Source organism: Toxorhynchites rutilus, chromosome 3 (assembly GCF_029784135.1).
Source record: "Toxorhynchites rutilus septentrionalis strain SRP chromosome 3, ASM2978413v1, whole genome shotgun sequence".
NCBI classification, from domain to species: Eukaryota; Metazoa; Arthropoda; class Insecta; order Diptera; family Culicidae; genus Toxorhynchites; species Toxorhynchites rutilus.
Window position 1 is genome coordinate 134,622,880 of NC_073746.1, and position 27,629 is coordinate 134,650,508.

The following is a 27,629-nucleotide window of genomic DNA, read 5'->3' on the forward strand; positions in this document are numbered from 1 at the left end:
TATCACTAAAGGTTAGTTTGGTTCTCTATAGTACGTCTATAGTGGTCTATACAACGGCATCCATAAAGCACAACAACAACAGAAGCTCACTGCGAAATGTTTTGCAGATGCTTTTGATGCGGGCTAGATGGGAAGCGTGGCCAGAACAATTCGGGGCTCAACTTGTTAAAAAGTTCTTCTTCAAGGCTAGAGGCATGAACTTGAACTAAAAAGTTTAAAGCCACTACAATTTACCATTCTCACAATTGATAGAAATAAATAAGTAGCGATACGGCCGTTGCTGCGAGCAAATATATTCAAAATTAACAAAAAGCCTAACATAGTTCTACGTCAACTAGGCGGTAATTTCCCGTACACAACTCTCCAACTTCTCCTGCTTTGTTCTATTGGTTTACTGACAGAATTGATCATTTTTATTTCAAACGGTGTTCGAAAAAAAAGATGTTTTTTTCTTTTTTTCAATCGACACTCACACACACCTAGTTTCAACCAGATCGGTCTGTTTTTTTGTGTATAGCATTATTTTGGGTCGAGGAAATTGAGTGATTTTTTCCAACTCATCCTTAGCAACAGCTTTGGTCGCCAAATTGATGCAGGGTTCCGACTCGTTTCACACCCCCACCCACGCCCTATTCCAAATTAGCAAAACCATAAAAAACGATTTTGGACAACCCTAATTCAAGAACTAAGAGCTGAATGTAAAATACGAGTCGTTTTCGATAAGGAATAAATAAAAGAAATATGAACAAAAGATATTTTTTGTGTGAATCTTTTTTTCATAGGACATTTGTATAATCGTTTTGCGTAATAAATATTGATTTTGAGCTACTGTTTTTGATATCATACATAATTTGAGTGTTTATTAATGTTCTTAATCTTATACTATTGATCTATAAATAACATAAATAAGACTTATCTCCCATCTAGCAATCCCGACGAGGATGTTTTGCTCGGGACTACTCGCGCTTCTTCGCTGCCATGCCGCTGGCATTAAATCTCTTGTCTTGCGATTCCGATTTCAGTAACACTCGGGATGTGATCGGATGCATTTGGTGAAAGCAGCAGTCGTTTGTTGCACCCAACGCAAGTTGATATTTTTGTCGCGCTGTCGAGCTTCGTTTACGGGTTTGGGACTCCCAACTAAATTTCATTACGCAGCATCTGCGCTTTGTCCGTCATTTGTCACGGATTGAGCTGCGACGCAGCCCCGAACGCCAGGCACATGGCCCTTCAGCAGAAGCATAAGCAGCAGCAGCATCATCATCTTGACGAGCACTTTGTCAGTGCTCATTTAATAGTGCATTTAGTAGTGCCGGTTACGAAATAACTGAACAAGAGCAGTTCAAGCCTGTGTGAAGAACCTGGTCAAGCTTAGTAAGGTTAGTTAGGCCGAGTTAGTGGCTCGTTGGTATCTTTTAACGATTTGTTTGTATAATAAAGAGTTGGCTATCATTTTTTTTGTTTTGCGTGACAAATTGGCACTTCTCAACCAGCAATGGCCGGTAACGATTATGTTTCCGTTGATGAACGGATTGACGCCGCAAGTGAAGTGTTCGATGTTTACGAGGTGCTTGGCAAAGGTGTTGACCACCAAGGGGAAGAGTTCAGTATGGACGATCAGCTGTTTCAACCTTGGCCGGAAGGACTAGCGCTGTACGTGTACATTGGATTTGTCGTTGGTGGAGGAATTCTGCTCAACTTAATTCTGATCAAAGGAATACTGCAGGCGAAATACAGTGGTGAGTAAGGATGTGCTGGGTAATTTCGTGCTTATGTTCTTTTTTCACTAGCGCTGTGCGATTTTACCGCCAACGCTCAGCTAGAGTAAATTAACAGATAGGGGAACTGGGGGAATGTGGTCACCCTAAGGAATATGACCATTTCCTGTGTCCATATACTGTGTCTATAACTCCCGATCTTCGAACAATATTGTAGCTCAACTTATTGTAGTTCAAGATAGTAAGCGGTTTTTATTATGAAAATTGAAAATAGTAAATTTTTCATTATTAGAAAAAATATTGTAAACTCGAAAATTTTTTTAGTGAGGAGGTAAAGTGGTCACCTTTGGGGGGTAAAGTGATCACTAGCACAGATCACGGTAGAAGGGATAGATTTATGTGTGTTTTGTTCTCCAAATTTGTTTAAATCATTATTGAAACAGTAGGTACATGTATGAGATGAGCTAGGCCTATTCACCTAAAATCGTGTTTAGAATTTTCTCATACGTACCAAAACGTAGTAGGAAACACATAACATTTTTCAAAATGAGGCTTAGTTTTGGTTGCGGTGGCATATTTTCCTGGGTCAAAACCACAAAAGGGACCCCTTTAGGAGCAGAAGGTGATAAGGTATATCAGCTTTTGAAAACAGAACATTATCAGTAGTAATCCACTCCACTGACCACTTTGCCCCCAAGCAACGAAATGCGAAATATGCGAATTAATCGCAGAAATTGAACAAAATATCTGTTCACCTCCCCTAGAATATGTGAACAGTCGTCCGAACTGTTGAATTGTCGCAAATATCAGGTCAAATAAACTAAATTTCACTAGAAATTCCTTAAATCCGAAACGCACAAAACTACTCCCGGTTGCCGAATGGCTACCGAGAGAGCGTTGTTTGTTTTTATTCATTTCTTGACATGCGACAGCTCCACTGTAGTATAGGGTGACTCAAAAGTCATGAAATTCTTCAAACATGAGATGACTATCAATACGGTATCAATAGTCAATAGTTATACTACCAAACAAGCAGGTGACCACTTTACCCACGTGACCATTACCCCCACTACCTCTAACTTGGGTATGTAATCAGTATATTCTTAATGGTTTATCGTAATTGAATCTCGTCATTGTTACACCAAGGATTTTTAAATATATGCAACTTGGCGGGATGAGCTTCGAATCATCTCAAAATCTAATGAAACTCAGACAAAGTTTTCATAACTTTTAGTCAATTTAAAAAAGAGTATCTTTCAGCTTTCCCTTATTCAGAGACGAATGAACTCCCAGAATTTAAAGTCTCTTTAATCCATCATCATCATTATCATCACTTTTCCCTAGCTTTTCGAGTCATTAGCGTATTAATCTATTCTTCGTTCTGAGCAATAAAATTAGATGAATATTTTGCTGAACTTGTCGTTAGCCATGAATCATAAAGAATTTTCCCCGAGATGTGGATAGCGCTACATAAGCCTGTTAAAATGATTTTGATTTAATTAGTTCTAATCACAGTGTAATGGGAATTATTTTGTTTGTCCTAATATGCTCTGAAATTTTCGTTCAATCGGATGGTTGTTCCTCGCATGGATGTTTGTTACTCAATGTTTGTGTTTCAAGAACACGCACCTCTTTTATTACATGTTGCACTCAGTTTTAGCTTCTGATCAGATATGCCAACCTTTCTGCTCTTTCAGGATTTCCCAGAATTTTTAGCATGATCCCTGATATCCTGACGAACACTCAATTTATCCTGATTTTTCTGAAATGATCATGATAGTTCTCCGGTTCGCGCTTGAGAAAGGAAGAGAAAGAAGATGTATTCCCAGAGTTATTATTCCTACATTAACGTTTCAGAGTGTAAAATTACTCAAGAGGAAATTTTTGAATCCACAGTTAATATAAAAAGATTTTATGTGTAATTTCTTCGTCTGATTCAAAGTAGAAGAAACTTTAATGGTTGGGCTATGGTAAATATATCTTTAACCGTACTGAATATCATAAAAATTAGGAAAAATTCAAAAAGTCTGCTGATATGCTATCCTCATTTGTTGAGTAAAGATTTATTCCAACGCATGGATGATGAATTCAGTGAAAATTTGAATATTGATTTTCCTGCATTTGACTGTAGTGATGCTGTAGGTTTTTCGGAAAAAATATAAACGATCAAAAAGTCACGCGAAACACTAGCATTCCCGCTTATGTGAGGATTTATATCATGCTTATCAATTCTTTTACATATCCGGTCTTCACCCGAAGGAAGATATACTCTGTTTCTGGTGGGATTTGGAATGGATCCTATATTATGAGGTACTACCAAGCAACCTGTTTCTCAAATGTATGGCTCACAGCAGTTTTCAAGGAAATGTTCTGGGGAGATAGATTATTTAAGCTGTGTGAAAGATGGCGAAAGATTATGAACCAGAACTATGGTTATAAAATTAAATTATAATGCTTTGATTGAAAATGATGTTTTTGTTCTCCCAAAAATATATCCTGATTTATCCTGATTTTTATTTTCATCCTTTCTGATTTTATCAAATTATAGTTGGCAACCCTGCTTCTGATATTGTTGGTACTGATAATGTTAAACGATATGATCAAAATAAATAAGGAGAAATTTTGTCGCACGATTCACGCTGTTTTTCGAATTTTGTATTCCCTTTTATTTTCTTCTGGATAAAATATAGCACAATTTCACGATTTTTTACACAGACTGTATTCCGGTTTTCTATCTAAGTATTATCAATGTATTCTACATATACCCTTTCGTCGTGGAACGTCGGGTTCCTTTTTTTAATTTTTTTTCATCGCCATATAGTACTAGTTATACCCTATAATAGACAGAATTTCTTCAACATAACATACTTTAGTGACGCAACCAGTTATACACATTTGAATCAGATTATTGAATTGGGTGCCCTGTGTATGTTTCAGATGAAGGAAACAGTAAACCAGGATGAATTTCCTTTATGTACACAACTTGAGGGAAACTCTTTATACTATTTGGTTTTTGTTTCCGCCCACAGAAAAGTTTTAAAATGAGAAAAGTTGGAACATATAAAAATCATTTATCAATTTTTTTTTTTTTTTTACTCTATTACACTGGGGGATACGTGCCGCGTAAACAAAAACCGCATAAAGAAAACTGCGTAAATTCCAAAATCCGCTTGAAATAAACCGCGTAAATTCCAAAACCCGCGTAAAAATAAACCGGGTAATTTCCAAAATTCGTACAAAAATCTAACAGACAGTGAATTATTAGTTTAAAATGCAACCCATATTCTAACAATTGATTATCTGATTTTTTTTGCATGCTACAATCATGCTAGCTGAATCTTCTTTTATTTTTCAGTTACTTATTAGTGATACAATACAAACTTATTTCGTGAAAAGTCACATCAATTAGCATATTGAATTTTTACGCGGTTAATGCGTGCCGCGTAAACAAACCGCCTAAATTGCGTAATCCGCGTGAATTCCAAAATTCGCGTAAATTCCGCAATCCGCAGAAATTCCTAAAACCGCGCAAAAAGTGGTCTAAATAATCAAATAATATCAAATTATAACCCATCCATTGTCCTCATATCATTAACATTCCGCCGCCGGACTGATCAGGTAAACACATCTAGAACTTTTTGGATTGTCCCGCTCTCTCAAAACGTTATCCCCACATCCCCCAATTGTTTCTTACGTATTCTTAGGACATATAAATCTTTAATAACACGTCCACGGGAAATATTTTTACCTTCTACAAAAATCGTTATCGATTGTTCAATTATTATTGAATCGATATTTTTTTTACTGAATGTCAAAAAGAAACGTATGTGAATAGCAGCAAATGTGTTTCTGAACTAAAAAAGAACTGTCAAACATGGTCCGGTTTGGCTTTACAAAGACCAAATAATAAATGTGTTATGTGCAATGTCCACTAGTGCTCCATAAGTAAACGATTTTTTCGTAGAATAACATAACTAACTATTTGTTTTACTTTTCTGATAATTTGTATTATGTTTTTTTTTTGTATTAGAAAGCAATAAATAAAATGCCGTTATAATAAACTTAACTCTTCATTGATTTACTTTTATGGTCCATAGGGAAAAATAACACCCTGTGGTGTTTTTCTGGTGATATTCTCTTACTTTACACCCACATTAGCTAAAGTATTGTGTTGTATTGGCATATTTAGTCTTGTACATCTCATGGTCCTGAAAGGGTTAATAGTAGTTAATCACTGTTTCTGTAAGAAAAAAAACCTTCATATAGACAGAATGGTTTAATTAATCAAGCAGTGCTTCTCGGGCTTGATGCGCCCAATCGTGTTTCAAAACATATTACGCCCGACGAAGTGTTAAACTGTATTTGTATTTCATGAAAATTTTTTGTAACCTAGTTTCATGACCAAAAAGACCTTTTATTCTTAGTCCTTGGAAGCAGCAGCTTCTTCGTCGAAATCTTGTTCGAATGCAAACCACTCCTTCACATCACGTACACGGATATTGTGAGTCTTGAAAATATCATTCCGGTACCGTTTGAATAATGAAAAAAAAAGTTTGTTCTATGATGGTGAGGGAGTACTAGTAAAACATAAAAATGTCACTTCTGTTCGTCTGCCCCGACGGGATTTAAATATATTCACTGCATACCGATACATTAGAATCATATTCCATCGGACATTAACAAAATGACTATTTGAAATTGAAAAATAACGTTTTCACATGTAGCTATCTAAATATAAACACATTTATTTAACACTAAAGCTACCACGAGGGGCCCATTTTAAACTTTTAATCAAAATTTTCTTGCAAATTACATTGTCACAACATCATTTGCCTACACTACTTTTCCTGAAAAATACATCGAATGTATTGTTCAGTGTTTACTCCTCTCTTGTTATTTTTTTACACTGAGAAATATATGTAATCTGCCCTAACTACCGCAACGGGTCATTTGACCCTTGCAAGCGTTTATATGATATCAGAAAGATTTGTATGTGTAGTTGTAATACAAAACCGTTGCATTACCTATTGTTTGCTGTTGCTTTATATATTTTGGTGTATTTGTGAATGAATAGTGAATGATCATAATTAATTGTATTGCTGACTATCCAGACGAGCTACCAGTAACAATTCCCAGCTACAGTGCTGTTTTGCGTGTCAAAAATTGTAATTTCAATATTTTGCTAATAATTGTTATCCCAAAATGTCGAAATATACAGGAGAAATATGGTATGTCACGTTTCTCAACAAAATTTTATAAATCGAGTCATTGTTCACTAACTATTTACAAATGGGTCATTGACCCGCTGTGGTAGGAATAGGTATACATAAACATCGGTAGGATTAGTGTTAAGCCCCGATGTAGAAAGTAATTGTGAAAACACAGAGGTCTCACTCACATACTCTACCTACAACACAACCTTTGCTCCTATCACCCTGGAAATTTTTAAAATAAAAGTTATGGATCAAAATTGACCTTTCCGTGTCAAATATGCATTCTACGTAATAGAATAATAAATAGAAAAAAAATTAAAGATAAGCCTTCTGATTATTAGAAAATATCAGAGCAGACAAAAGTACGGAAAGCATGAACGTCAACATCACGCCCCGCACGATTGGTGACGATTAACACGTTGAGCCCAGAATTGTTCTTGCTAAGCTTCCCATTCAGCCAGTATCAAGAGCATTTGAACAATATCATTGCCGATCCACGCGAGCAATGATATTTATTGTACAAAAATAAAATAGTCAACAATTCGACTAGAAAGTAGTCACATATCGTAAAACATCCAAAAATAAAAATTTTCAGTCCCAGTGATCAACGTTTTTCTGATGAAAAGCTGATTTTTCACTTTTTTTTTCCTTTATATGATTTTTCACTTTCTTCCTCGTTTTTTTTTGTTTTAATTTCGACGTGTCATTGATATTTGCCCAAAAGTTCTCAATCTCAGTCTTTTTTAATATAATAATATAATATTTGAATATTTTTTATCACTTTTTTCAAGTTGCATTGGGGTAAATTAATGTTCTTAATGTAACCACAAAGACTAAAAAGATATTTTTTGCTCTACCTTTTATAATTCAAATTCAACATGAAAACTGCTTACCGTTATGTCGAAAGGCCACGGTATATGATTTAACATGCCCAACGCGCTCCATGACATTCGTGAGGAACTACGGATGTCCAAACTTATTCTTTCCATTTACTAACGAGGAACGTAATCGACCACGCAGCATTGGATTGATCTAACATGTAATTCGTTCAACTTTTTGCTTGCAAAGTAAGTTAAATATATTGGAATCAATTGAATTCGAAAAAAGATAGAATTCATACGGCGTCATCCTTCACCGATTGTGAATGCACGATGAAATAAAAATATTTTGTGGCAGGAAACGTGAATGTGCGACATTATTTGAATCAAAAAATCAATACTGGGTCTACTAGTTCTCCTTAATTAATCGTGTACTTCATGTTCTACTCAATGATACAACTAAAAAGAGATACATTGAACGGCGTTTGGAGTTTTTTTTTTACAAAAAAATGTTACTCTCTAAAAATAATCCAGTTTTGAACTATACAACATTCACTGTGTAAGTAGCTTTGCGTAATTTTCTTACGCTTTATATGCCTCAAAAATATCACCTAAAAATAATCACAGAAATCGCCTTAATAAAATGTCTAAGAGATGTCAGTACCAAAATAATATACGGTTTGAAAATACACCTACATTCATATTTTAAATTGGGTGTGGAACTTATTCGTTTCGTTTCCATAAGATGGCCCAAGGTGTTATAAATAGTCGATTACGACAACTGATTTTTGCTGAGTCATTAGGTATCCGCATTGTTTACAAGTCCCAGAGTTTTACACAACAAGTTCAATTGTTACTGCGCTAAAAATGTCATGTTTCGTTGCAAATAAGCAAGATTTAAATAAAATTAAAAATAAGGAAAATTTTAATTTTCTGTATCCATCAGAAAAAAAGTGCAGCTGAAGCGCATCCAATACTTGTGGAAGCTTATGGTAACTCTTTACCATCGGATAGATCTTGTAGGGAATGACTTGGACGATTTCAAAGTGGCAATTTTAGTGTTAAAACAAAAAGCAGGATACATCCAAAAGCAAGGAAATTATGTATTTAAAGGGTATCGACTACCATGAAAATTTTATCACCAATCTGGGAAAATAAATTTCGCCAATTTGAATTTTAATTTTTGTAATATGTAATTGGAAAATTAATTATACCAAAAAAATGTATTTGAATAGTTTGACTCTCTGTAGGTTTTTCGGTATATGTTGTTTGCTTTTGCCTGTAGGTGAACTTAGTCCTTCCGAATGGTAAATAGAAAAAAAGTAGACGACTTTTATATTCGAGCTGGTTTTGCAGGTATTTGGCAGATATGTTCGCGTAACCAGAAGAGAGGTACGATAAAATCATAAAGTGGTTTGGAATGGAGTTTTGGCAATTTTCATTGTTTTTTTTTATAAAAAATGATTTCTTTGTTACAGAAAATACTACTATTATTTGTAACATAGGTAGCATAATAGTACTAAGTACGAAATGACAGGTAAAGCTACCCTCCAAGGCATTTGGCTGCAACATCCGAGGATTTCGTTTTTGATCTACACTAGCTACGATACGCATACTGTTCCGTATCCACATCGAAAGTTCAAACCAGACGCCTCCAGGTTGTGCTTCAACTGATCCCATACTTATGTAATCAGTACCTGCAGTTTAACTTCAACCAGTTCTTCTTCTTCGAAAACTATCGATAAATTCACGCTTGAAAACCATACTATCGAATCTGAGATGCTGTGGTGCCTGGAAACCAGGGCTCTGCATAGTCATAGTCAACTGAGGATAGTCAGCTGACTATCTTACTGACTATATCCGTATTCAGTTAGTAATGACTTTTGGCTTCTTCACGCTGTTTCTCCGCCAAAACGACTAAACAGTCAGTCGGGCGTTTAGTCGACTATATCATTCCATTCTTCCCAGTCAAATTGTCCTCATTGCATTTTGAAGTGGCTTTCCCCAAAACGAATTCGTTCCTCTCTTTCTCTCTCCCATGTATGTGTGCATGCATCGATGTTTGAGTTCAACGTGGTTTGATATACGCTACAGGTGAGCTAGATTCTTTTGTATCGTACACGAACATTACTGTGTGTGCGTAACTAAGTAAATGTTGGAGTGCGACCCTGTTCTGTTATGATCACAGCCGTCACCCGACAGCTGTCAACAAACCGGATGCGATTGAAAAGAAATGATCATGATTATCATTATACCTATAGCCGACTGAGAACGCAGTATACAATTGTACTTTTAACTCTTAATACGTGAAATACATGTTTATTCGTTTGTTACGTTACTTCCTCGGTTTATCCTCACATCGTAACAGTAAATGAGTAATAATGCGAGAACCTTTATAGCATACTTGATAAATGTCTAAGTTCGTTGGTTGGAGTTCACGATGGGTAGACCATCCATTGATGGGGTAACTTCTTTTTTGCATCAGAAATCATGTTTTCGTTCCTCTTTATATGGACGTAATAATAAGATTGCGTACGCGGGTATAAATTTCGTTCCTAGGGGAGTAGAAATGTGGACTGAAGTCAGTTGGATGAAGAGGCAGATTTGTATTCATTAGTCGAGTCAATTAAAATGACCACTGACTGGACTAGTTCACCAACCATCCTCGCTAGTCAACGCTAGTCAATTTATTTTCTAGTCTAGTTACTTTTTACTGTGGGCGACTGCCGAAGCAGTTCTAGTCGAAGCGAAGCTACTGAGAGTAGAGTCGGTCTTCATTTTTCACCTTCGAAGATTTCGGGCCCTTCTGGAAACAGTTATGTGTCATAAGTCACTGCTGAAAAAGACATGGGTGTTTTGAGAAAAATGTTCCATGACAGCCAGAAAGCTGAAAAGGTCTAACTAGGTCGTGATAAGATGAGCTCTATGATGATGTTTGGATTTGGCCTGTATTCTAAATCTTAGCTCGATGAAACTTTGCAAACTATACTTTGTCATTGGTTTCGACGAGTCTTTGAACAAGACTACGAAGAGGCTGTAGATGGATCTGAATGTCAGATTTTGGGATGAAGAAGAGAAGGAGGTGGTAAATCGTTACAGGACGTCAGTGTTCTTGGAACGTTCTCAAGCTTCAGAGAGCAACTTGCAGCTTTCAAAGAAGGCCTGGGAATTATATATTTGAACAAACTTCTTCTTCACAAACGTGAGTTAGTCATTTCACGCGAGCTGCAGCTGAACTTACGAAATGGAAGAAAAACTCATGAATTTGGATAGCTTGGGATTGCACAATTTACGCGGATTAAAAAAACTTGTCAAAATTCTACGACAGACCAATCTTGAAATTTTGCTTTGGAATATCAGGGTTTTTTTGGATTTTGAGTCAACACCTTGATTTACTATATGAATTGGAAGCGAGAGATGTCGAACGGTGATTTTGTATGCACTAATTGTTGCTTCAACGACACAAAAGGAAGTCTTTTGCATCGAATCCAAAACGCTATGACTTACCATAGTCATTCAAAACGCAAAAGATCGTATGTAAAGCGCGACCAATCAGGAATATCTACGCCGAAACCAAATATCCACGGTGTCAAAGTAATGCTCTGTATTTGGTGAGATCAAAAGGATGTGATCCATTATGAGCTGTTAGAACCTGGTCAAACAATCAATGGAGACTTTGGAGTCCTTCTGTCCTTCAAAATCATTCCTTGATTGAACTATTTTTTCTTAATTTTCTTAAAATAGACTTCAATGCTCTTATTTCGGGATTATTATGTATTACGTTTAAAAGTTGTTCAAAGTCTATGCTGGGCGTCAAATACCTTCTCTACAATTCGGCTTCAAACGTGATTCATTTTGATGCCACTTTTAACCCGGAAAATGCTTGAATTCGCGAGCTCTGAATGATCGATAAAAAAAAAGTCACCGTTAAGCCCGCAAACACTTCTAAATTCACAAAAGCTCGTTGCCGGCGGACATCTTTAAAAATAAATAGATAATAAATTCCAAATTAGGCATCAGCTTCAACATATGGCGTTGGCTGATTGATGTGAAACTGAACATTAAAAGTAGAAAAAATCATTAATATAACTAAATACATATTAATACATAAATAAATTCATCAGCTTTCTGATCAAAATTTTCCTCTTCTCATCTCCAGGTGCCCTTTACTTCGTCTTACAAATCGCAATACTGGACATCTTCACGCTACTTGTGAGCATCTGGGAGTTGTTCTACATCATTCATCAGCAGTGGATTTTCGAGACGGAACACTGTACCTTTTACATCGGCTTCGAGTCGTTCACCAACATTGCCGTCGTCTATTTCGTCATAGGCCTCAACTGCCACTCGATCTCAACGTATAACTTAGCCCAGCAGATATCGACAGCCATTGAGGAAGACATGAGCGGATCGTGTCATGATAGCGAGAATAATTTCGACTACTTGGCCGCCGAGGAGAATAATTACGAGGTGGCCACGGAAAATATAATCCAGAAGCGATCACTTACCATCGATTATCGTCACAGGAAAACCAGTATTTCGGTGATGTGGCCCGTTCTGCTGGTGTGGTTCATCGCAATGTCGGAATCCTTGCCGCTGTTCCTGTTCTCCGATGTTATCTCGACCGACGAGGATGTCAAGTTCTGCACAGTGCTCATCAACGACCGCACCAATCACTATATTTTCCAGTGGCTCGTAATATTTATTCGCATCGTTGTACCAACGGTCACGCTGGCTGTGACCACTGGAATGACCATCTTCAAGTTCTACCAGGGGCGAAGGTTCACGCAGCCGAACGAGGTTGACGAGAATGTTGCTTTCATCCTGAAGGTTGCGATCTTTCTCTCGCTTACATACGCTGTTTTCTCACTGCAGAAACTGTATGGATCTCTTCTGTTCGAAGTACTTTCGAAGCCATTACTTAGACATAAGTATCCCGAGTTTGATAAACGATCAGGACTGATATGCTCATTTTTGAATTATTTTTTATCCTTTATCAGACCACTTTTAGTCATTGTACTTTGTAAGCTTAAACACAATCACGTTGATATAACGTTCATATACAAAGCAAGTGCCAAAACGAATGATTTGACTTGATATGAAATAAAGTTAAACTTCTATTCATTGTACACGTATGTATATATATTATTCACCTTTTTATCTTATTTTGAATCATATTTTTGCACAGTTTACCCTTCAACTACATATTAAGAAAAATGTTTGAACTTTCGCAGATAAGAAAAGAGTCATAAATGTAATTTATAGAATCATGGATTGATATACAGGGTTTTCCATTTCGGGCTTTCGAAAGTATACAGCCCTGCGCTGACAACCGTTTGACATAGCTGTCAACCAAAGCGTCAAATCGTTAGTTTAATGTCTGCCATTTTACAATATGGATCGTTTTAGAATCGCACAACGTGTTAATTTTGTTAAATCTATATATATATATATAGATTTATATATTTATATAGACTCCATTTATATATATATAAATGGAGTGATGTCTGTCTGTCTGTCTGATTCTTATAGACTCGGAAACTACTGAACCGATCGACATGAAAATTGGTATGTAGGGGTTTTTGGGGCCGGGGAAGGTTTTCGTGATATTTTGAGACCCCTCCCCCCTCTCTAAGGGGGGGCTGCCATACAAATGAAACACAAATTTCTGCATTACTCGGAAATTAACCAAGCAAACGAAACCAAAGTTGGCATGTGAAAGTTTTAGGGTGCAATAAATGTTTCTATGATGGTTAGACAGTCCTTCCCCCACTCAAAGGGGGGGCTGCCATACAAATGAAACACAAATTTCTGCATTACTCGAGAATTAATCAAGCAAATGAAACCAAATTTGGCATGTGGAGGTTTTAGGATGCAATAAATGTTTCAATGGTGATAAGATACTCCTTCCCCCTCTCTTAGAGGGGGCTGCCATACAAATGAAACACAATTTTTTGCATTACTCGGAAATTAATCAATCAAACGAAACCAAAGTTGGCATGTGAAAGTTTTAGGGTGCAATAAATGTTTCTATGATGGTTAGACAGTCCTTCCTCCACTCAAAGGGAGGGCTGCCATACAAATGAAACACAAATTTCTGCATTACTCAAGAATTAATCAAGCAAATAAAACCAAATTTGGCATGTGGAGGTTTTAGGATGCAATAAATGTTTCTATGGTGTTAAGATACTCCTTCCCCCTCTCTTAGAGGGGGCTGCCGTACAAATGAAACACAAATTTTTGCATTACCCGAGAATTAATCAAGCAAATTAAACCAAATTAGGCATATGGAAACTTTAGGGTGCAATGAATGTTTCTATGGCGGTTAGATACCCCTCCCCCCACTCTTAGGGTGGCTGCCATACAAATAAAACACAAATTTCTGCATTACTCGAGAATTAATCAAGTAAATGGGCGGGACGAAGTTTGCCGGGTTAGCTAGTTATACTATAAATGATGAAAAACCGGCAAATGTTTTTCGAGCATTACGGACGGATTTTGGTCGTCATGGACGGCCTACAGAGCACACAATCGCTAATGTAGTGCGTAAATTCGAACAAACTGGATCCGTAGCGGATATTGTGAAACCTGTGCATCATCGTAATGTGCGTTCGGCCGAAAATATTGCTGCTGTTGCTGCCAGTGTGGAGGATGACCCGAATGTTTCGATTCCACGGTGCTCAGCAATTGGGCTTGTCAAACACATCATTGTGGCGAATTTTGCATTTTGACTTGCACCTACATCCATATAAAGTCTAACTGGTACAAAAATTAGAGCGTGGTGACCATGGAATGCATCGGGCATACGTCGATTGGGTGAACGAACAACAACAGCAAAATGCTGAATTTTCGCATCAAATTTTCTTCAGCGATGAGGCACATTTCGAGCTCGGTGGCTATGTGAACACCCAAAATTTCCGTATATGGGGCTCAGAAAATTTACACGTGATTGTTGAGAGGCCATTGCATCCGCCAAAAGTCACTGTTTGGTGCGCATTATGATCTGGTGGAGTCATCGGGCCGTATTTCTTTGAAAATGAGGACGGCGAGACGGTAACTGTGAATGGTGAGCGCTATGGCCGCATGTTAACCGATTTTTTTTGCCACAAATTGAAGATATGGATACGGATGACATGTAGTTTCAGCAGGACGGCGCCACGTGCCACACAACACGACCTAACATGGCCATATTGAGAACGAAATTTGAGGGACGCATAATTTCGCATTTTGGTGATGCTAGACTTTTTTTTGTGGGATTATGCGAAAGACCGTGTCTATACCAACTCTCCGCAAACTCTTGAACATTTGAAAGACAACATTCGTGAAGTTATGACCGAGATACCGCCCCATATGTGCCGAAAAGTCATCGAAAATTACCTGTTCCGGATCAAGGTGTGCGAGGAAGCCCTAGGTGGACATTTGAATGATGTTGTATTTCACACATAATGGCATAAACCAAACTTTAATTTGAAATAAAAGTTTCATCGAAATTCGAATTCTAAGTGTGTTTTATTTCAATTTACTTTCGGAATTTAAAGTTGGAAAACCCTGCATTATGTATAAAAAAATAAATCAAGAGAAAATACTAAATGAGTTCGCCGCTCTTCTCAGAACAGAACATAACATAACATAACATATCATTTAAATGCTTGTGCATATATTATCACCTAACAAGTTGTCCAATATTGTGTTATACACTCATTGCTAATTGTTTCACGGTAAAAATCCCATCGGAACGCTTTCCTCTGAATGATTATTTCATCCATGAGTAGAGACGGAATTCATATGATGCAGTTATCTACCTAGGAAGCATATCCAATGACTATCAAACGAGCTCGTGTCGCCACGTGCTCATGTCCAGCGTACAAAACAAAATGTGTTTGAATGATCCACGTTGGATGTGTAGGTACACGATCATATGAATAAATTCACAGCGATACTTATTACATTGTGGGTAACACTCTACCTCACAGGTTCTGGTATCAAAATTTCACATTAAAGAATTGCATTCAAATTAACTAATCGCTCAAATGGAAGGAAATCTTATAACACACCTTCCCTTAATTTTTGTATGAAATTTCATTCAATTTCAGCACTCTTACTAGATCCGATTCATATCAAATTTGCATTGTTTAGTACGATATACTATTTTTCTAAAGTACTTAGCAAATTTGCATTACGTAATATTTGAACTCTGTTAATGAAAAATTAACAAATTTGATTTATTTCATGTCTATGTATTCAGAAATTACGTCAACATACTGAAGATAAAAAAGGCAAAAACGTAATAAAAATGTTTCTTTTCGTGTTAGAAAGGTTTGGAAAAACATGGGGTAAACTGAAATACTTGATCAGCTTATGAGTTCTGTATGAAAAAAAGAATTTTTAGTTTTGTTTTCAAAATCACTTCACTTAACACTTGAGCTACCAATCGGTCAAAATGACCTCCCTCTTCTCCTTTTCTTTGTTTACGGAGACTTTAAATCCAACGATTCATTCGTCTCCGTCAAAATGACCGGTTTATATAATTTGTTCGCATGATTTTTTGTTAATTTGAAAAAAAAATCTTTTTATTAATGTTGTGACTTTTTCTAAATTCATGTAATGATTAATATTATAAATTATTTTGATCTACCACTTCCCACTTCCCATTTTAATATTGGTAAAACCAAAACTGCTAAGAAACTACGTCGGTCTGCCACTGAAGTGCCAGCCAATAAAAATTTCCGGAACAATTCCTGTTTCTAAATCACGAAATTCTAAAAATTTACCATTTTTTTAGAATTTTTTAATATATTGTGATGCAATTTTATTTTCTCACCAGCTGACCCGTCAAACTTCGTTCCTCCCAAAATTTGTTTTTGTCATTTCACCTTCAAACATTCGCGTTTTCTTACTAAGCGCAAGTTCATGAGTCCAATCGCAGAACTTTTTTATTAATTGATCTTCTAATCGACTTCGTTGAATTTACCTTTGACTAAAAAAATCCTAGTACTTCTACCAAAACTCATCATTATAATATAAGATTATTTTCAGACACAATTCTCGTTCAAGATTTTTCAACCACTTGCAAATAACATGTTTCTCCGCTTTTATTTTATTTTATTTTAGAAATTTTACAAACCATAGAAACGTTTCATGCCCCCTCGAATCTTCACATGCCAAGTTTGGCTCCATTTGCTTGATTAGTTCTCGAGTTGTGCAGAAATTTGTTTTTCATTTGTTTGACAGCCCAACCTAAGAGAACGGGGAGGAGTGTCGAACCACCATAGAAACATTTATTGCATCCTAAAACCTCCACATGCCAAATTTGGTTCGTTTGCTTGATTAGTTCTCGAGTTATGCAGAAATTTGTGTTTCATTTGTATGGGAGATCCCCTTAGAGAGGGGGAGGAGTGTCGAACCACCTTCGAAATGTTTCTTCTCCATAAAATCTGTCCATGCCAAATTTAGTTCTGTTCGCATGCCAAATTTGGTATTTTCTTAATTAGTTTTTGAGTCATGCAGAAATTTGTCTTTCATTTGTATGGCAGCCCCCCTTGGAGAGGGGGGAGGAGTATTTAACCACCATAGAATCATTTATTGCACACTAAAACCTCCAGATGCCTAATTTGATTGCATTTGCTTGTTTAATTCTCGATTAAAAGCCGCTGGGGGCCAGATCTGGAGAATACGGTGGATGCGGAAGCAATTCGAAGCCCAAGTCATCGTTTTCATTGATTTGTGACACGGCGAATTGTCTTGATGAAACAAAAGTTGCTTCACTCTCAATACTGTAACTCACGAACCAATTGACCGATTGCTGTCAAATTTTGACACGTATCCATTGAAAGATGGTGTTTTGTGATAGTCCAGTAGATTTTTGCAAGGGCGCCATCTGATGTCAACCTTATGAACTTTTCAGCCGAACTGTTATGTTTTTATCTAGTTATGAAACTTTACTCCGAGAATGTCGATACACTCGAACATATCTTGCGTTTTACAGGACGTACCAGATTCAAGAGGAGACTTTTCCGAAATCGATCAAGGTGTTTTTTAAATCAAATACTGACATTTTATCAACATATATTTCAGATCATCAATCAAAAAAAAAATTGTTTCCTCGGGTAGCAGTAGTAAAGAGAATCAATGTACGTAAATCAAGAACAATTTTTATGCTGTCGTCATCTTCGGACGAAAATGACCGTCAACATGCTGAAGTTTCTGCTGATAGAACTATCTGCACCAAGCAAACCATTTGTCATGACAATTGTCATGCGAAAATGCGAAAACAGAGTAGAAACTGAGAGAGGTTGGCGTCGACATCATGCCTCATACCGTATGTTTCTATTCTGTTTTCGCATTTACGCATGACAATTGTCATTACAAATGGTTTGCTTGATCTGCACCAAAAGCTGAATGCCCTCGAGGAAGGATATAAACAAACAGCGTTTTCAAAGCAATAATTGGAGGGTATGGAGTGTGTATATGTGGGAATACGCGTGAGTGTTATCACCCCTCGCAGTCGTCATACCCACAAACGCATGAAAACGAAAGATACTAATAGTTCATTTCGAAAGTACACATATCATTTTGCAATTTTGGTACAGGTACGATGAAGTGATCCTCTAATTTACTCCAAATTTTGATCGGTCGGCTAGAACGTATCGATATAAAACATTCACAGGATTTTAGGGGATACACTATGCTAAAAATTTACCTAATTTACCTAATAACATTTACCTATAACTAAATAAGAAATTATTGCAATACATATTTGCAAAATTACAGAAATTTTTCTACAACACTATAAAAACGAGTTTTTAATTCTTTTTTGAATTCGATGCAAAAAATTCAAAATTTTTTTTCGTCAAACCAATAAATTACCTGACAGCTGAGCTAATCCAGACTGGCAATATTAACAGAAAGGGCTTCTGTTTAGGAGAGCGCAAAACGGAGATAAGTGTGTGTATATTTAGTTGCTTCCAGCCATCGACATATGGATATTCGTCCGCGACAACCGCCTAAATTTTTTAGGTTATGATGATTGTTTGGTGTTGCAAATTATGCAGTCGTAATGATAAATATAAACAAGGAGGAAAGATAGCGGGATGGAAATATTTACGCTACGGTATTAGTAATGAATCTCTGCTGATGAAATTATTCAGCCTTTTTCCAAGCAGTTTACATTGTTTGTTTTCTGTCATCAATGCACTGACGCTATGGTGAAGCAGGTGTTAAGGTTGTGCACCAAAAAATTATTTGGAGAATACCAAGTTATTCAATAAGTCATATATATATATATATATTTTTTTTTCTTTATTATAGTGACTTTCAACACATTTCGGCTGGTTCGTCACTTTTACTTCCATTTTTGGAAGAATGTCGGGAGTGAGAATTGAACTCGTGATCTCTGCGTGAGAGGTATGGATGTTACCACTACGCCAGATCGCCTCCCAATAAGTCATATTAAGTTATTAATTTATTTGGGCTCGCATGCCAGGCGCAAAACTGCTTTCAACTAGGATTGCATTTGCGCTAATCTTGATCATAATGAAGCAGTGCTACTCTTTTCGAGGTTGTTGAGATTATCAGATAGAGTTTAATTCGATTATTTAGTCATCAAGAAAGTAAATGTCGTTCTGGAATTTTGTATGTGATTTGGTTTCGCTTGCCAGTAGCAAAACTTTCTCCACTCCACTAAGGATGACAGCTGCGCTTATCTCGAGAAAGTATTATTCTGCGTGCACAAGAATGAATCATCAAACAATTATCGTCAAATGATTATACAATACAAAAAACATTTCAGGGCGGCCAAACTGGTAGAATGGTTATTTCAAAATTTTCGTTGCATTATAAAATAATATCCGCAGTTATTATCCGCAGACTTGAATTAAACCACAGCGTAGTTCTACGTTAACAATGCGGTAGTGTCTTAAACACAACCTCCTATAACTTCTTTTTTGCATACCAAAATAACTGGAAAATACTCATTGTTTAAAATATGTGACATTCGATTGCTGCGTTTTCTCCCAATTATGCCTCCTGAAAAAACGCGGAAAAAATCATTACTATACACTGTTATCACTCACGTTTTTTTATCTCTTGTACAAAACTCGTTACACTTTTACTTAGAATATTAATTTGATACGGACAATTTGATTTTCATTGATAATTTTGTTCCTGAAACTGTGTTCATTTTTCCCGCCGCAGAGAAAACATCGTTTTAAACAGCAATAAAAATTTGTTTCTAATGTAATGTATTTAAACCTAATTAGCTCTGTAGAACATTATCAACATCAATTCATTACAGTTGTGAAACTACTTTTTTTGACCGCAAACGGACGATGAGTTTCGCAAATTGAACCATGGTTATCGTAGAGCAACTAGAAGAGTGGTAACCAAGACACGACCGCATTGTTAACGTTAGACTGCAAAATTATTCCCGGTGAGGATGAATATAATAGAAATTTACGTATCTTTAGTACAAATATTCGCCTACAAATATCATTTCTGTATCGGAGTGTAAGCTGAAAGGTTCGAAAACAAGAGCGTTACGTTTAAAGTGCAAGGTTTCAAACGAGGTATGATAATCACTTCACTTGAAAAATAAAATGTCTAAGAGTTCTTTGATTGTTACTTAATAATCTAAAAACTTGTTTCAATAGCTCAAGAAGCGTTAACGGAGCTGGCGCTCGGAAATCCACACAGCTATGCACTGAACACAGAATGCATATTTCAAGTACATGCCAAAATCAAAACTAATTGTCTGAAGTTCACCAAATCAAGCAAATTTGCGGTTCAACAAGTACGTACACTTGGAAAATTAAATGGATTATTTCAGAGGGAAAAGTAAAATACAATGAAAAAGGAGAAGGAATGATATATGCTGAAAACAACCCTCTGTGGCCATGGCCCTGGGCTTCCGCGTTTAGTAAATTAACCAACGGAACACGAAGCTAAAGGGTGTGTCACATCAAATTGCATCACGGAAAAAACGCTGCAGAAATTCGCCCAGTAGACCGATCCTTTTGAAAATTTTAGACAGTAAAATAAAAACTATTAAACAACTTTTGGCATTTTCTTTTTATTCATACTTCGAGCCCAAGCCCGTATGCTCGCACCTTCCTCTTTACCCCGTCCATAAGGTTCTGTACAACGTCAGGTTGTAGTTTTTTTTGAACAGAAATCCATTTTCTCTTGAAGTCCGCCTCCGATTTGACAACTTTTGGGTTCTTCCTGCTTCATAATCGCCCAATATTTCTCTATTGGGCGAAGCTCGGGCGCGTTGGGCGGGTTCATTTCCTTTGGCACAAAGGTGACCCCGTTGGCTTCGTACCACTCCAACACGTCCTTTGAATAGTGGCACGAAGCGAGATCCGGCCAGAAGATGGTCGGGCCCTCGTGCTGCTTCAATAGTGGTAGTAAGCGCTTCTGTAGGCACAACTTAAGGTAAACCTGCCCGTTTACCGTGCCGGTCATCACGAAGGGGGCGCTCCGCTTTCCGCAAGAGCAGATCGCTTGCCACACCATGTACTTTTTGGCAAACTTGGATAGTTTCTGCTTGCGAATCTCCTCCGGAACGATGAATTTGTCCTCTGCGGAGAAGAACAACAGGCCCGGCAGCTGACGAAAGTCCGCTTTGACGTAGGTTTCGTCGTCCATTACCAGGCAATGCGGCTTCGTCAGCATTTCGGTGTACAGCTTCCGGGCTCGCGTCTTCCCCACCATGTTTTGCCTTTCGTCGCGGTTAGGAGCCTTCTGAACCTTGTATGTACGCAGGCCCTCCCGCTGCTTGGTCCGCTGGACGAATGAACTTGACAAATTCAGCTTATTGGCGACATCCCGGACCGAACTTCTCGGATCACGTCTAAACTGCTTAACTACGCGCTTGTGATCTTTTTCACTGACGGAGCATCCATTTTTGCCGTTCTTCACCTTCCGGTCGATTGTTAGGTTCTCGAAGTATCGTTTTAGTACTCTGCTGACCGTGGATTGGACGATTCCCAGCATCTTACCGATGTCCCGATGTGACAACTCCGGATTCTCGAAATGAGTGCACAGGATTAATTCACGACGCTCTTTTTCGTTCGGCGACATTTTTCCAAATTTACGAAAAATTGACAGTGAAGCATGGCCAACGTGATCTATACACTCTTATCTGATTATAAGCGAAAGCTGAAGATATAATTCCTAAAAATTAAATTTCTACAGCGTTTTTTCCGTGATGCAATTTGATGTGACACACCCTTTAAATGCGTGAACGAGAATTTCAATTCAACTACTAACACAACAAAATAGACAACTCAGATCGGACGAACAAATATTTGTGGCGATTGATTAACGTACAACATTGAGTCGCTCTCGTGATGCGCTTGCACATTACTCGATGCGTGACCCATCGATGCGATTACATTTGGACCGCTCTGTGTGTAGTCGCTCTGTAGAACATTTGGATCGCTCATTCGAAAATCAAATCGAATCAAATCGGGTTAATCCTTAGGTTTGTCTCAAACCATGGTTCAAAAGTCTGGACTTGAGTCGGGACTTTATTCGCACCTTCTCTCGACTCATGTGCAATTACTGTTTGTTAGACGCGCTACTCTACTCTTTCGTTTCAATCTTGCCGATAGCAATATCTGTGCTTGTGGCCAAGGTTACCACGACATCGAACGCGTCTAACATTCGGCAGCCCAATATGCCGGTGAGAGATGTGTTGGCTCGGTTAGACCTTGATTACATGTCCCAAATATACGATAGGAGTTTGACTCCTTTAAACTTATGTAACTGAGCCTGTAAAAATAAAAATCGAGTTAATATTTTAAAATTTTAATAATTTATTTCAGCTACTTCAGGAAATACTGCTGGAAATAGTTCGTGGCCTACCATCTCGATAGAATTTTCCAACGACTGCAAATTTCGATGAGAATGTGCACAGACATGCTCCTACAACTTGATCCGAAGTAAATAATCCAGTGGATTGAGGTCTGGGCTACCTGATGGCTAATCATAAGATTATATTCTTCAGTAACCGTTCGGTCCGATGGATGGGTTCAATGACAAGATATATCTTGATACAGGGAACTTAATTGACATCCGGAAACGCAGACCTCAATCCAATCCAAAATGTTCATTTTAGATACTTTCATGCCATCAATAAAAAAAATAATTTTGATCAAATTTCAAATATAGTCAGTGTAATTAATTAGAAATAGATATATTCCGTATATCAATTAAGTTCCCGCCCTCAAAATATATCTTGGCTTTGAACCCATCCATCTGGCCGAACAGATACTGAAGAGTACCCGCTCTACTATACTTTCGAGCGGTTATGGACCTAATACCAACCGGAACGGTGTAAAGTGCTGGAAAAACCCCCTCTTTCACCCCGCAGGCTAAACTGTCCATAAGTTGAACTATAAAAGTACACGATAACTAGTACTTAGTGGAACAGCATCACTGCATCGATTCCCTTTCTTCTTTCTCACTGAACTGTCATTCGAATAAACAAAAGCGAAAAGAGTGAACTGAGTGAAGAATTTTCTTAAACAGGTAATTTTTCTTCAAATAACAATTGGATTTTGTATTTTGATGCCTTTTCTTTGAATTTCAGCGAATAGCAAACGAAGGACGTGAAGTGATGACAATAAATTTAAGATTTCAAAGACAATATCGCCAACGGATGTTTCCAACGAAGTTTCATCTGATGTGGTTATTTCGCTTTTGTTGTCTTCAATCAGACCTGTATGGATATAATTGATGTAGTAATGGATGCATCCGGATCTGCAGTCACAAGTCTATGTAAAAATGCATACAGATCAATCAGACTTTAAAGAAAAAAACATTCTCACTATTTGAGGAACAAATGAACATGTATAAAATCAGCGATTGAGCGTTATTCAGTAGCAGCCAGATGTGCATATCAATTTAATGTATACTATAAATTGTTAGCTTAAAAGCATTTTATTTCAGAGAACGTCGCAGTTGCAGAAAAAGCATCTGATGCATGGACCATCGTAACAATTACCTAACCTTGAATTTCTAACTGCTTCGTCAGCAGCTGCTTTAGGACCTGCATCCAACGATCGTGTTAAACCCACTTATTGATGATATAGATGATGCTTTCAACATCCCAAACTTTAACTGAATAGGAATGTTCAGGTAAAATTCAATTGGACAACAATTGCAATCAATTTATTTTTTCTACGTTTACTTTTTAGTGAAGATCTGATTCGTCCACACCCGCAAAGTATAATTTAGAATGGTGGTATTTGAACTAAAGTTTCATTCTAGCCGCATCGAATAATTTTACGGTAGTCATTATAGGATAATCATCGGACGATAATTATGAATGCTTAAAATGTATTCGCCGAATGTTCCAGTAAAAGATTGTTTCGTTCATTGTAACGTGTTGTGTAGGACAGCTTTTTTTCGTAATTATATACAACATATCATAGTGTTAGTATTAGTATCGATTTATATAAAGTCGCATTGGATATCAAATAAATAATTTCTATCGAAGTTTTTTTTTCAATTTTTGTTTCAACTTTCATGAAAACAAATAAAGCCATAATGAGATCCGAGCAATATTACGAACGGTCAACGTGGTGCCAGATTGGCACAGTGTTGGCTCGTAATTGGTTGTCGAAGACGAAGGGTAGGTCGACAAAATCATTGCAAAATGGCACGATATTGGTACCGTTGTCGACACCATTTGTTGGGACCAATCTGCCACAACAAAGTGGACTGGGTATCATCTTATCTAATCGCTATTAAAACAATGAAACATTTATTGAAGCTAGAGGGAACTTCTTTGAATAATGAAATCACCAAGTATTAACATAATTTGTTCAACCTTTCATTTTCCTTAGCTGTCCCGTAACTTAATTGACACATTGAATATTCGTCACAAATCTTTCATCTATTGGAGTAAATTCATATATAATCATGAAAATCCTGTAATATTTGAGCATATCCGCGTTCAAGATTCCGTTTGGTGTGCCCCCCCGAGAATAACTCACCGCGCTGAGTTCTCTCGTGTTTACATCGCTGTGCGGATCGCAGCGCACACCAACACGTGCGTGCTCAGCGCGAAATCAGCTGTCAGTCGTGTATACAATGCTGTTTTCCCGTGCTGCTCTCGCGAATGTTTTGTTTTGCAAGTGACGATATTTGCGGTGTTTATCGGATCGTGATGTACGTTTTGCATGATTTCCAGTGTTTTAAGTGATTTGTACGAATTGGAAGAAAAATTGTGTGTTAATCAAGAGGATGTGAAATATTTTAAAATAGAGTGTATATCATATAGTGCAAATTTCATACAGCCTATTCGAGGCGAAACGTGTTTTTCAAGTGTATTGTGGTTCAAAAGTTCTGAGTGCTTCAGTCTAGTGCTGTGGTGAATAATGTCTGAGACAATCCTGGATACGATGCTGGCTGGCGAATTTGGTTCGTCAGAGGAGTTCGTGAAGCGGTTTCTGAAGCTTTTCGAGGTAAGTGAACCATCCGTTCTTTTATTCACAACATCCAAACGCCAAATTCTGCTAAGAAATGAGAACAAAATGATGACAAGATAGATTCCAACTGTAAAAAACACTCAAAAAAGTTGATTTTCTTATCAGAAACATGAATTGAACATTCTGCTGGAGAGATTTGTTTACATCTGATCGATGTATATGCGCGAATATTTGTTTACGTTTCTGTTTTGGTCGCTCAGCATTTGCCTCATTCAGCTGTGTTTACACGGTCCGACTGTCAAACTGAGGCATGCATATACACTGATCCAAAGATAAAGCGATTTATTTCGAAATTAATGAAAAACCTAAACCATTCAAATTGAATTTATATGCTTAGATAAAAGATACCATTCATATTAATCGTGAGCATTAGATTGAGGTTCACATTTATTATAAGTGATTGAATTATTTTGATCAGGTGAAAATAATGAATAGCATAACAATAAAAACACTTTCCGTTTTTAACGAGTTAATGCGATGTATTAGGTTTTTTTTTATTTAAAAAATCGTTTGCTTATTTGAAACGACATTATTTAGTATTGAGTTTGAATCATTCGAAATGGTACTTGCTAATGATTTTTAACGAATTAACTATCTTTGAGGCATCTTTGATATTTGACGGGTATTTTTATGATTTGTACAAAAACGGAATACCTGAGCCCATGGTCAATAAAATACCTTAAACGGCACTTTTCATACTGTGAGCTAACTCATCATGGTCCAAGTTAATAGTACTGGAATTGGTCACTCATTGAGAAATCTAATTCGAATCCTGTCAATATCGAAAATATCTTCCTGGTACCAGGGCTATCAATTTCGACTTGTTCTCTTAACAACGGGTTCATAACATTTATGTATTACAACAGTGGCTTCGTTTACAGCTTCTGTCTCGCTTCTATGCACTGTGAACAAATGAATCGTATTCAGCGTATTTAGGACGCGTACTCAGCTAAGTACTAAACATTTTCGTTTTCATCCCGTTCCTTGATATGATAGAGCAGTGCTGCTATCAATTCCACTATGCATTCGATGGGCTTTAACTGCTTTTTTGAATTCAAACAAACATTTTAAATCATGAAACTCGAAACATTATAAACTGAGTATTATTTGAGTATTATTTTCAGGTTATTTTCAGGAAACGACCGAAAGTTTTTTTAACATGCTTTATATAGAATAATAATTATTAATTAATTATTTAAAGTTTTTTCTTGATTTCCATTTTTCCTATCATAATTTAAACGTTTTTAACACGTTAACGTCGACGCTGTGATTCATGCTCCTCTGGTGGCTGCGCGTAATGCTTTTCGCTCCATCGGACGGAACCTATTCCAGGCAGTGGTTGCTGATTGAAAGTTTTTCTGAATAATTCACTTCAACAATTTGATAACGGGTACTCCGACTGGAATTACTATCGCTAAATCCATCTCTCCAAACTTTCGCCGAAAGCAATTTTACGCAAGGACAGAATTTCAATTGCAAATGTTTTCCTTCTCCTTTGTGTGTTTCGTATCAATGCAAGCATAGTGAATATGCATCGCAAAAATAAAAATACATTGTTGAAGTGTTGTATTTTTATTCTTTATTATTTGCTGGGAGATCTTGACCGATTTGCATGTTCTTCGTTCAATTTTATAAAGTTCCTTGTGAATAGGTACTTGTTACTTGATACTAAGCGTGCAGGATGATTTCCAAAAACAATTCCTAATATCTATGAAATCATCTTTCTAGAAGTCCGCTTCTAAACTCTTCTCGATAGATTTTGCCAACAACGTTAGAGATTATAGAGAGTACTGTAGATCACTTCAACCTGTTTCACTTCTCGCTAGCTCAATCATTAGAGTTGTAAATTCTTCAATATTAGTTGAGGATTAATTACGCGCTGTACCTTTTGTCTTTGTACCTGGATTTCCTTATTTTATCGATTCTTAGTTTGAGAACAGTGAGTTCTATTCGTGACTTTACGGGTGCCGGAATGTTTCAGCATGTGTTTGATGGCAGCGGATATTTTTACATGCTTCTTACAAACACAATAAAACCATAAAATATAAGGCCATATGAATAAAAACAAAATTCAGCTTTACCTCAATCGAGCAGTCGAGCAACGAGATTGAGTTTTTACTACGTTTGGTATGAATAAAAGGGTGACCGGAATAAATCGCCACAGTAAACAACTGCAACAGAAACAACCGCTTAGAAAAAGTGTAGTAGGCTAGAAATATTTGGCGCGGGAAAAACATCATGTGCCTCACATTTCTATTATAAATTTATTCTCTTGTTCTCGTTTTTCGAAATTTATTCTGAGGACAATGTAATGGGGACGAAGTCCCCATTTGGCGAGGATAAGGAATCGAGGCGGCCCATGCCGCCAAGATGACGCAATCCGAG

At 37.1% G+C, this 27,629-nt stretch overlaps 2 protein-coding genes and 1 long non-coding RNA gene across 5 annotated transcripts in view; all 3 read left to right on the top strand.

Moving 5' to 3' along the window:
• Positions 1-880: 880 nt before the first annotated feature.
• Positions 881-12,878, top strand: LOC129777259 (uncharacterized). 2 transcript variants are annotated; one of them, XM_055783433.1, is made up of 3 exons: positions 881-1,379; positions 1,494-1,739; positions 11,909-12,878. In XM_055783433.1, the coding sequence occupies exons 2-3, from the start codon at positions 1,496-1,498 to the stop codon at positions 12,844-12,846; spliced, it is 1,182 nt and encodes a 393-aa protein (XP_055639408.1). In that variant the 5' UTR covers positions 881-1,379; positions 1,494-1,495; the 3' UTR covers positions 12,847-12,878. The 2 variants fall into 2 exon arrangements, with proteins under 2 accessions (XP_055639408.1, XP_055639409.1); XM_055783434.1 differs by lacking the exon at positions 881-1,379 and having other exon boundaries at positions 1,386-1,739.
• A 10,290-nt stretch (positions 12,879-23,168) lies between these two features.
• Positions 23,169-24,054, top strand: LOC129772996 (uncharacterized). The gene is made up of 4 exons (XR_008742659.1): positions 23,169-23,280; positions 23,342-23,643; positions 23,701-23,889; positions 23,949-24,054. It is a non-coding gene; the product is annotated as an uncharacterized LOC129772996 (long non-coding RNA).
• Positions 24,055-24,841: 787 nt separating this feature from the next.
• LOC129776872 (protein disks lost) overlaps positions 24,842-27,629 on the top strand; it is a 654,166-nt gene continuing 651,378 nt past the window's right edge. For both annotated transcript variants that reach the window (XM_055782770.1, XM_055782772.1), the window contains exon 1: positions 24,842-25,220. In XM_055782770.1, the coding sequence (XP_055638745.1) occupies positions 25,134-25,220 (87 nt within the window). In that variant the 5' untranslated portion in view covers positions 24,842-25,133. The remainder of the gene's footprint in view (positions 25,221-27,629) is intronic.